This window comes from Sinocyclocheilus grahami, unplaced genomic scaffold (assembly GCF_001515645.1).
Source record: "Sinocyclocheilus grahami isolate Dianchi unplaced genomic scaffold, SAMN03320097.WGS_v1.1 scaffold1668.1, whole genome shotgun sequence".
NCBI classification, from domain to species: domain Eukaryota; kingdom Metazoa; phylum Chordata; class Actinopteri; order Cypriniformes; family Cyprinidae; genus Sinocyclocheilus; species Sinocyclocheilus grahami.
This window is the reverse complement of record NW_015506847.1, coordinates 11,557-23,421: the sequence shown is the minus strand read 5'-3', so window position 1 is coordinate 23,421 and position 11,865 is coordinate 11,557. Positions and strand designations below refer to the sequence as shown.

Below are 11,865 nucleotides of genomic sequence, written 5' to 3'. Positions count from 1 at the left end.
TAGTTTGTGGTGCTGTTGTGGTAACTCCTGCAGTAGTGGTGGATGATTCAGTAACAGTTGTAGTGGTTGTTGAGGGAACTGCTGTTGTTGTAGCTGTTGTGGAGGATTCAGTTGTTGTAACAGTAGTTTGTGGTGCTGTTGTGGTAACTCCTGCAGTAGTGGTGGATGATTCAGTAACAGTTGTGGTGGTTGTTGAGGGAACTGCTGTTGTTGTAGCTGTTGTGGAGAATTCAGCTGTTGTAACACTAGTTTGTGGTGCTGTTGTGGTAACTCCTGCAGTAGTGGTGGATGATTCAGAAAGACTTGTAGTGGTTGTTGAGGGTACTGCTGTTGTGGAGGATTCAGCTGTTGTAACACTAGTTTGTGGTGCTGTTGTGGTAACTCCTGCAGTAGTGGTGGATGATTCAGTAAGAGATGTAATGGTTGTTGAAGACGTCGTTGTAGCTGTGGGTGTTGCATAGGTGTCGGTTGCTGAATCTGTTGTGGACTGAGTTGTTGAACTTTGCGAGTGGACTGTTGCTAGAGAAGACAGAAAGTTGGTGAACTGTTAAAGTTACATATTTTGAACATATATATTTTATGTCTAAGTGAATTGTGTAATTATTGTTGTTGTTGTTCTTGTACAATTTGTTTTTACATTTGATTCACCTACCAATAAAAATGCACATTATAATAAAAACTTTTCCCTCCATTCTGGAAAGAGTCCAGTGGTGATAATAAGAGTCTGCAAAGCAAGCAAAATACACAAAGTTTAAATACACACACATATACATCCATATATATATGTATATATACCAGATAAAAGTTGTATAATGTTGTTGATAGAAGCCACCTATCACCAAGGCTGCATTTATTTGATTAATGTAAAAAAAATACAATAAAACAGTAATTTTGTAATGCAAAGCTGAATTTTTTGCAGCCATTACTCCAGTCTTCAGTGTCACATGATCCTTCAAAAGCAGAGAAGACTTTCAAGCAGATGAGCAAACTTAATTATTCCAAACTTTTGACCAATATTATATAATAATGTAGTAATAAAGAAAACAAAACATTCATATATATATATATATATATATATAAACAATCGCTGCATCCAACAGATGTTACCAGAGACACCAACATCAGATGTAGAAGAGAATAGAATAAACGTAATCTACAAACATTATTTTCATGGTTTCAGCAAAGTACCATGAAAAAGCTTGCATTCTTGATTTAAGTTATCTACTCCATTATCTACTCCATCTGAAAAAACTGGACACTATACATTTTTACATCATGATTAGTCCAGTTCTAATTATCACTATAGATTTCACAAAATTGAAATCAAATTCCAACTGTTTATCAATATCCAAACTAAAATATTATTTTATTATGACTCCTTAATATTTAACACAAATGGTTCAGTAAACAATTTGATGCCCTTGATAGGAATGTGCTGTAGATATCAAGATAAATAATTACTTATTATTCTAATTTTAGAATTATTTTAAATAATTATATTAATAATTACTTTGTGAACAGAATATAATACTGTAACTGCAATTTCCTGTGGCTGCTTAAATATTCTGACTACATACATTTCATAAAAAAATACATTTAACAGTAACAGAACACAGACTACTTCAAAAATGATTAAATATTAAAAATATGAATATAAATATTACTACATTATGTATGCAATTAAAAATTATTTCCAGCAATTAAACTACTTTATAATGTAAATATAATTAAGACAAATGTATTTAGTGAAATAAAATGCCCTTACCAACCTTTGAGCAGATATATTTTACTCAACACCTTGATCGGTAATCCGCTGTTGTCTCAGTGGTCCAATAGTTATTCTAAGCTCCAGTTCTTCCACTTCTCTTGAATCACCTGTGGAGCTGCCTCTTAAATACCACTTAGTGACGTCCTGACTTGTGGTTTGTTACTTCATTGATATGCACAGAGAAGTACTGTATATGGAATGTTTTTTTTTGTTTTGTTTTTTGGCAGACACGGTGACGATGTTTTTCGTACATCTTTTGTATTGTGCCTAAAGTGTCTGTCGTGCGCAACAATTTATTATAGCTTATTTATAGAAGCTGTTAAGTGACTTGATAAAGCCATATAGCAGCACATTTTAATTTATAGGCGTATGTCATTCACATGCCATGATCGTTACTGTTTTAATTTCAGACATTATTTTAAATGTATCCAAAATTCGTAGGATAGAACGATTTTTTTTTGAGGGCACATAATTGTATGCACAATTTGTTTTAAGAATAAATCTCTTAATTTGTAGATATTACTGCATGGATGTTTGTGGAAACACTATTGTATAGAATCGCATTAGCAGTTTAAACAAAAAACAACATCAAACATAAGAGTTTCCCATGAGTTTAATCATTTGTGTAACCATAGACCGATCATCATGGAGCACATGATCTTTTTATGAATCCTACGTCAACTGATCACAATTACCACACATGTTAGATGTCAAAAGGGAATTCAGCTGTTGTAACACTAGTTTGTGGTGCTGTTGTGGTAACTCCTGCAGTAGTGGTGGATGATTCAGTAAGAGATGTAATGGTTGTTGAAGACGTCGTTGTAGCTGTGGGTGTTGCATAGGTGTCGGTTGCTGAATCTGTTGTGGACTGAGTTGTTGAACTTTGCGAGTGGACTGTTGCTAGAGAAGACAGAAAGTTGGTGAACTGTTAAAGTTACATATTTTGAACATATATATTTTATGTCTAAGTGAATTGTGTAATTATTGTTGTTGTTGTTCTTGTACAATTTGTTTTTACATTTGATTCACCTACCAATAAAAATGCACATTATAATAAAAACTTTTCCCTCCATTCTGGAAAGAGTCCAGTGGTGATAATAAGAGTCTGCAAAGCAAGCAAAATACACAAAGTTTAAATACACACACATATACATCCATATATATATGTATATATACCAGATAAAAGTTGTATAATGTTGTTGATAGAAGCCACCTATCACCAAGGCTGCATTTATTTGATTAATGTAAAAAAAATACAATAAAACAGTAATTTTGTAATGCAAAGCTGAATTTTTAGCAGCCATTACTCCAGTCTTCAGTGTCACATGATCCTTCAAAAGCAGAGAAGACTTTCAAGAAGATGAGCAAACTTAATTATTCCAAACTTTTGACCAATATTATATAATAATGTAGTAATAAAGAAAACAAAACATTCATATATATATATATATATATATATATATATATATATATATAAACAATCGCTGCATCCAACAGATGTTACCAGAGACACCAACATCAGATGTAGAAGAGAATAGAATAAACGTAATCTACAAACATTATTTTCATGGTTTCAGCAAAGTACCATGAAAAAGCTTGCATTCTTGATTTAAGTTATCTACTCCATTATCTACTCCATCTGAAAAAACTGGACACTATACATTTTTACATCATGATTAGTCCAGTTCTAATTATCACTATAGATTTCACAAAATTGAAATCAAATTCCAACTGTTTATCAATATCCAAACTAAAATATTATTTTATTATGACTCCTTAATATTTAACACAAATGGTTCAGTAAACAATTTGATGCCCTTGATAGGAATGTGCTGTAGATATCAAGATAAATAATTACTTATTATTCTAATTTTAGAATTATTTTAAATAATTATATTAATAATTACTTTGTGAACAGAATATAATACTGTAACTGCAATTTCCTGTGGCTGCTTAAATATTCTGACTACATACATTTCATAAAAAAATACATTTAACAGTAACAGAACACAGACTACTTCAAAAATGATTAAATATTAAAAATATGAATATAAATATTACTACATTATGTATGCAATTAAAAATTATTTCCAGCAATTAAACTACTTTATAATGTAAATATAATTAAGACAAATGTATTTAGTGAAATAAAATGCCCTTACCAACCTTTGAGCAGATATATTTTACTCAACACCTTGATCGGTAATCCGCTGTTGTCTCAGTGGTCCAATAGTTATTCTAAGCTCCAGTTCTTCCACTTCTCTTGAGTTTAATTTTTACTTATAATGTTTGTTAAACGAGTTTAAATATAGGCAATATGTATGGCCTATGTATTAAAACAATATAAATTATATTGGGATAATAAAGCAAGCTATCATGCAAACCAATGGTTGTGTGGAGTATTTTACAGAAGTTTAGAGGATTTAAGTTAATCTGTAAACATTATTTCATATATGAAGGAAAAATCAGTAGGCTAAAGTATTATAGTAAAAATAAATCGGGTTAAATCAACCCATTATGCTGGGTTAAATAACCCAATTTGCTGGGTAAAAGGAACCCAACATGAATTCTGTCCTTACCCAGCCCTTGGGTTAAAAACAACCCAAATTGTACTTGTTGGAAATCAAGTGATGTTTTAATTTATCTATAATCTCTTGATAAACAAATATAAGCAAGTAAGCATTTAAAAGGGCATGGTGCCACCTACAGTATTTACTTGGTGTTCTGAATGGATGATTTTTATGATTTAAAAAACTTGTATTATGAAATAGGCTACATTTTCACAGAAAAAGGCTAGCCAGTCTAAATATAGTAAAACTGTAGCAAAGAAATCCATGTGCGGTCATGTTGCCTTGTTGAGAGAAGAATTTAAATAATCAGTGGATCCTGGATAACAGCATGAAAAAATGTGTTTTCAATTTGCTTTCATCTGTGGCATGTCATCGTCCAATAGATTTGGAGCTTTTCTCTTTCTCATTCTGGATGTATGTGTTGAATTTAAATTTATTATAGTAATTCCAATGCAGAAATTTACTGAAATTTCAAATCAAATTTCCCCATCTGGCTTTCTTCCTCCTTCCTGGATTCAAAATCTCAATACTATTGGTTTGCCTCGCGACTCTTCTAATCTCAGTAGATTCAAATTAGTGCACTGATATTATTGTCACTTAATAAAAGCAATAAGAAAAATATCAAACTTGAAGATCATAATGCTTGTATAAACTGCATCTCAATTTTCTTTTCGATCAAATTTCATGTTTTGCTCCACCCACCAACATACACACGTACATGACTCGATTAAAAGAGATTCAGGGAGCAAAAGGGCTATCTACTGGCGAAACTGGCACAGTGCATGTGGACTTGGAAGACTGAAAGAACAAATGTAGAAAATAAATCAACTGTTATTGCTGCTAAGCAATATAGTTATATTTATATTATAATTATAGCTACTTTATCGAAGAGACAATTAATGTTTTGAAAGAATATTCTTTAAATGTGTTTGCTTATAATAGGAAAACCAATATTTTATTTAGTTACTTATAATTATGATTGTAAATAAGTAGGCCTAAGTGGGCTATAGCATAAGTACAGTCATTTTATTTTAAGTGCCCTCTTTGATAATTAAGATAAGATAAATTGTTGTCATTCCTGACATTACAATCAAGTCTAAGAAATGAATTCTTGGGTGTGGTGGGTGGTAGAGGTTAACACCCAGTCAGTGTTAGGGTAGTTTTTGTGTTACCCAGCTCCTGGGTCAAATGTAACAGCCCAGTATTTGGGTAGATTTTGTGTTCTTCAGATCCTGGGTCAGAGTAACCCAGCGGTTCAGTTATTTATCTCAGGGATTTTGCGTCCTCTTCATGAGAGAGCAGTTCTAAGCGCCATCGAATTGATGCATTTCTTTGGTAAAATACAGCTTGTGTACACTTTATTTTATCTATAAAATCGTTACTGTTTTATATCTTTCAGTTTTATGCAAAACATCATATAGGCGCGCGATGTGAGCCGAAATACTTATTTTTAATGTTTAATTTTTACTTATAATGTTTGTTAAACGAGTTTAAATATAGGCAATATGTATGGCCTATGTATTAAAACAATATAAATTATATTGGGATAATAAAGCAAGCTATCATGCAAACCAATGGTTGTGTGGAGTATTTTACAGAAGTTTAGAGGATTTAAGTTAATCTGTAAACATTATTTCATATATGAAGGAAAAATCAGTAGGCTAAAGTATTATAGTAAAAATAAATCGGGTTAAATCAACCCATTATGCTGGGTTAAATAACCCAATTTGCTGGGTAAAAGGAACCCAACATGAATTCTGTCCTTACCCAGCCCTTGGGTTAAAAACAACCCAAATTGTACTTGTTGGAAATCAAGTGATGTTTTAATTTATCTATAATCTCTTGATAAACAAATATAAGCAAGTAAGCATTTAAAAGGGCATGGTGCCACCTACAGTATTTACTTGGTGTTCTGAATGGATGATTTTTATGATTTAAAAAACTTGTATTATGAAATAGGCTACATTTTCACAGAAAAAGGCTAGCCAGTCTAAATATAGTAAAACTGTAGCAAAGAAATCCATGTGCGGTCATGTTGCCTTGTTGAGAGAAGAATTTAAATAATCAGTGGATCCTGGATAACAGCATGAAAAAATGTGTTTTCAATTTGCTTTCATCTGTGGCATGTCATCGTCCAATAGATTTGGAGCTTTTCTCTTTCTCATTCTGGATGTATGTGTTGAATTTAAATTTATTATAGTAATTCCAATGCAGAAATTTACTGAAATTTCAAATCAAATTTCCCCATCTGGCTTTCTTCCTCCTTCCTGGATTCAAAATCTCAATACTATTGGTTTGCCTCGCGACTCTTCTAATCTCAGTAGATTCAAATTAGTGCACTGATATTATTGTCACTTAATAAAAGCAATAAGAAAAATATCAAACTTGAAGATCATAATGCTTGTATAAACTGCATCTCAATTTTCTTTTCGATCAAATTTCATGTTTTGCTCCACCCACCAACATACACACGTACATGACTCGATTAAAAGAGATTCAGGGAGCAAAAGGGCTACTGGCGAAACTGGCACAGTGCATGTGGACTTGGAAGACTGAAAGAACAAATGTAGAAAATAAATCAACTGTTATTGCTGCTAAGCAACGAAAGAACATTCACAATAAAACAATCTTTTTAGATTAGACTTTTCTGAAGAAAATGTGCCATTGCAAATATTCTGAGCAAATATTCTACACTCTCAGACAAAAAGGTACAAAAGCTGTCACTGGGATGGCACCTTTTCAAAAGGTAAAATTTTCTACCTTATTTACTCCTAAAGGGTGCATATTAGTGCCTTAAAGTTACCTAAATTGTACATATTAATAGGCTACCTAATTGGTACATGTTCATACTCTTTAAAAGGGTACTGCCCCAGTGACAGCTTGTCACCATATCATATCACCATACCATAGCTGTAATCAGCTGTGTTATTATTTATGCCGTTCACTACTTGTACTTTTGATACTTCGGTACATTTAATATCAGTTACTGTTCCTTAAGTATTATTTCTCATAAACTAATTTAACTTTTTTTTTTTAATAACTTGAGCAAGGTTGGGTACTTTATGCAGTAGGCCTACTGGTTAATTGAGACACTATCAAGCAAGAAGGAGAAAAACTGGGAATCAGAAAGCAACAGTTCATGGGATGGCAAAATCACAGAGATGGGCCAGCGTGCCCCAGTTACTCTGTCCTCATATGACCCAATCTTGGCCTTTTTTTTTCTTTTAAGATAAGCTTGTATTTGGCCAGCAGATGGCAGGCTTGAATTTGCTGTAAAATGCTACTAGTGGATGAACTCCTGTCTAACTATTCTAACTACATATTCTTGGCATGTCTTATTAGCACCTGTAATACTGACATTGAAACACTTACAAGATATAGTCCACCCCAAACCCTGTCATTTACTCACCCCATTACATTCCAAACCTGTATGACTTTCTTTTTTCTGTGGAACACAAAAGAATATATTTTGAAAGTTAGTTGACTTTCATTGGTTTCATTCTCAGGTTTTTAACAACACGAGAGTGAATAAATAATGACCTTATGTTCATTTTTGAGAGAACTATCTTTTTAAATTGTGTTTAGGTTCAGGCAGGTACAAAGAAAATAAATCTTTTATTTTAAAAAATTAAATTTCCGCAGTATAATTTAAGTACTTAATCACCACAATATATTTTTTGTCAGTTCATCATTTTACCAATCTCACCTAAAAAAAAAAAAAAGGTGAAAAACCACAGTACAGCACAAACAACCACAAAGATTCTCACTTTGAAATCCCACTCGTCAAGAAACAGAGATAAAGAGATAAAGGGAAGCTAGAATTATCTGGGGCGAGCATGGTAGGTTGTGCAATGTTATTCAACAGCAAAGAATGTGGCCCTGTGACATTCCTTTCATGGTGACTTTATGAAAATGTGGGCATTTTATTTACACTTAATCTTAACTTCTGTAATCTCTGTGGATCATTTTATAAAGGACTATGTCAGCACCTAGAATAATACAGAAGGTGTAAAGGGGGAACAATGTCAGAGTAGTAGAATCCCTCAGACAGTGCCCAAGACTCGCCTGTTTTAACAACACTAAGAAATACTTTGTAATTTGTCTGACATAAGACCTTCTAAAAACTTAAAGATATATGTAACCCCATAATGTATACACAGACAATATTTCATTCTTTCAGAACTTTTCTGAAACACACAATAACATGACGTACATAGTTTAAAAAAGTCTCTTTTCAAATGAATGAATGAGAACAAAAGACAAACAGGCGTAGAAAAAGTAAGATCCGGTCATCTCAGAATGCATTCATGAAGATGTGGGTTTACTTGTGGTAATAGCTATCATTGCCTTCTTTATAATAGCAAAGATGAGTAAAAAATGCAGAAGTATTGCAAGTATTACATACAACAATAAAACAGTGCATTGACATAAAAAAAGGAAATTTACTTTTGGTATTAAGTTCTTTTAAAAGCAAGTACTTCTGTACTTTTACTTAAGTAAAAATCTGTCTTTACAACTTTTACTTGTAATGGAGTAGTTTTTGACCAGCAGTATCTGTACTTTCACTCAAGTAATGGAGTTGAGTACTTTGTCCGCCTCTGATAATAGGACCCATTAATCATACTATCCTGCATTTATGATTATTTTTTAAATTGCCAGTTTTGACAAATGAGCTATAAAGAGTTTGCAATGGAAGAATTGTGAAGGTTAAAGTTGCATTAAGACTTCGTTTAATTAAATTAATATAAAACCCTTGTAAATTTTGAAATAAATGTAAATACTTCAAACAATCATACAATATTGGAGCATATGAACTTAATAAATATGTTTATTTGAATATAATACGATATAATATGATCTTGCACTGTTAACACATACTAGAAAAAAGAGAACTACAGTATAGTCTTTAACCTGCAGACAGGTGAACAAAAGCATTACATTTAAAATACTGATGAAATTTTCCTTTTTTGATTGATTTCTACAACCTGCTGATTGATATATACATTTTTTTTTAATTCTTTGTGTTTATATTGCCATTGCCATTATTTTGAGAGTGTGCTACAATACTAAATAACACATAATACACATACTAATACACATACAAAAATATTATAATTTGCAAGTATAATTCGTGCCTTGCACATGCCTTGCATTTCTCACAACTTGCATTCATTGTTAAGGGATCTATAGGAAAAGCTGTAATATTTTTGCCATAATAATAAGCCATGTTGCTTGGAGCAGGCTGGATTCAATCTTCAGTCCACTTGAAGCTGTAGTTGCAGCTGCAGTTTTAGTTGTAGTTGTAGTTGCAGCTACAGTCGTAGCTATAACTGAGAGAAAAAGATGAACAATTTAAATCCAAATTTGTTTCATTTGTTTCATTCAGTCCAAATGTACTGTATATTTTGTGTGTTATTCTTATATACATATAATCAACTAGTGACTAACGCTATAGAAGGTTAGAAATTCCACAATATCTACTGAGCAAAAGTGCTACGAGCAGCTGTTGTAAGACTTTCAGAACATGTTGCAAGATATGACTTGAAATGCAATCAAACTTACCTGAACCATTGACTGAAACTGTTGTAGGGATTATTTTCAGTGGATCGACACCTCCTGTTTCCACTGCTGTCAAGAGAGAGTTCGCAATCTCTTGAACGGTTGGAACAGCTTGTGTGGAGTTAAAAACTAGTTGTGTATCCGTGATGATTGACCCAGGACTGGAAAAAAATCGAAGCATGTCAAATAAGATTCCTTAATATGAGCATATATATATTATTTATATATATATATATATATATATATATAAACCCACAATGAATATAAATTCCATATTTACCTGAAGCGTAAGACAATCACTCTGATGAAGGAAGGATATTTTGCTCTGTAGATTGGTTCAAGCTGTAACATACAATAACAGGCAGTGACAACCACAATCAGAATGAAACTTTTCATTTGTTAAATTACATTGATAACTGTTGAGGACTTTTTTACTTTTAGAGGGGGAAAAAAATTTGTCAATTCTTTATGGTAAACTAAACAATTAAAATAATAACAAACCCCTATACAGTATGTTTTGCTTTGGTCTAAAACATCTGTTGTGTCTTAAATACAGGCAAGATATTTTCTGTGTGTCACCTGTGAATCTTGTAAGTTTATTTTAACTCACCTGAGATCTGACAAGGTCAGCCCTTGACTTGAAAGCCTGAGAGTTTACATCGCTGAGTTCAACTATAAATATGTCAAAAGAGCGAAACACCAGAGCTGTTAGATACACGGGTACAAATTCTGTAGTTGTAGTCATAGGCACTTTAGTTGTAGATGTCAAGCGTCTTGTTGTTGTCGTCGGTGTTGTTGTTGTTGTTGTTGTTGTTGTTGTTGTCATCACTGTCGTCGCCGTTGTTGTTGTTGTTGTTGATGCTGTAGTTGAAGTAGTCATGTTTATAACTGTAAGAAAGAAGATGGAAAAAATTAGATAAACAAAATATGATGTCTTGCAGCCTTTTTTCTGTTTCATTACAGTTTAAATGTACTGTGTATTTTGTGTGTCATTCTTAAATACATAAGACTAGTACTATATTATACATTCTGCAAGGGTTATCAATAATTCTGTGGCGCTGTTGTGGAAACTCCTGCAGTAGTAGTTCCAGCAGCAGTAGATGTCACTGTTGAAGGATGTGTTGTGGGTGTTGTGGCTGTACTGATAATGGTGCTTTCGGGAATGACAGAAGTTTCTGCAGTAGTTGTTTTCTGTGGTGCTGTTGTGGAAACTCCTGCAGTAGTAGTTCCAGCAGCAGTTGATGTTACTTTTGAAGGATGTGTTGTTGTATCTGTTGGTGTTGTGGATGTTGTGGCTGTACTGATAGTGGTGCTTTCAATAGTGATTAAAGGAGGAATGACAGAAGTTTCTGCAGTAGTTGTTGTCCGTGGCGCTGTTGTGGAAACTCCTGCAGTAGTAGTTCCAGCCGCAGTAGATGTCCCTGTTGAAGGATGTGTTGTTGTATCTGTTAGTGTTGTGGATGTTGTGGCTGTACTGATAGTGGTGCTTTCAATAGTGATTAAAGGAGGAATGACAGAAGTTTCTGCAGTAGTTGTTTTCCGTGGCGCTGTTGTGGAAACTCCTGTAGTAGTAGTTCCAGCAGCTGTAGATGTCACTGTTGAAGGATGTGTTGTGGATGTTGTGGCTGTACTGATAGTGGTGCTTTCAATAGTGATTAAAGGAGGAATGACAGAAGTTTCTGCAGTAGTTGTTTTCCGTGGCGCTGTTGTGGAAACTCCTGTAGTAGTAGTTCCAGCAGCTGTAGATGTCACTGTTGAAGGATGTGTTGTGGATGTTGTGGCTGCTCTGATAGTGGTGCTTTCAGTAGGGGTTGAAGTGGGGATCACAGAAGTTACTGCAGAAGATGTTGTTTGTGGAGCTGTTGTGGAAAATCCTGCAGTAGTAGTTCCAGCAAGAGTTGTGACTGCTGTTGCTGTTGTTGTTGTTGTTATTGATGTTTCTTTAACACTACTAGGAGATGTTTCAGC

General features: G+C 33.4%; 2 protein-coding genes across 2 annotated transcripts in view; both read right to left on the bottom strand.

Annotated features, from left to right (window-relative positions):
- Positions 1-1,836, bottom strand: part of LOC107571906 (mucin-5AC-like) — an 18,692-nt gene extending 16,856 nt beyond the window's left edge. The window contains exons 1-3 of the mRNA XM_016258289.1: positions 1,770-1,836; positions 653-724; positions 4-519 (exon numbers count right to left, since the gene is read on the bottom strand). Coding sequence (XP_016113775.1) covers positions 4-519; positions 653-692 — 556 coding nt within the window. The 5' untranslated portion in view covers positions 693-724; positions 1,770-1,836. The remainder of the gene's footprint in view (positions 1-3; positions 520-652; positions 725-1,769) is intronic.
- A 7,493-nt stretch (positions 1,837-9,329) lies between these two features.
- Positions 9,330-10,754, bottom strand: LOC107571917 (uncharacterized protein YMR317W-like). Its single transcript, XM_016258302.1, has 4 exons — positions 10,508-10,754; positions 10,178-10,239; positions 9,901-10,058; positions 9,330-9,668 (listed from the first exon to the last, which is right to left on the bottom strand). The coding sequence occupies exons 1-4, from the start codon at positions 10,721-10,723 to the stop codon at positions 9,523-9,525; spliced, it is 582 nt and encodes a 193-aa protein (XP_016113788.1). The 5' UTR covers positions 10,724-10,754; the 3' UTR covers positions 9,330-9,522.
- Positions 10,755-11,865: the final 1,111 nt, after the last annotated feature.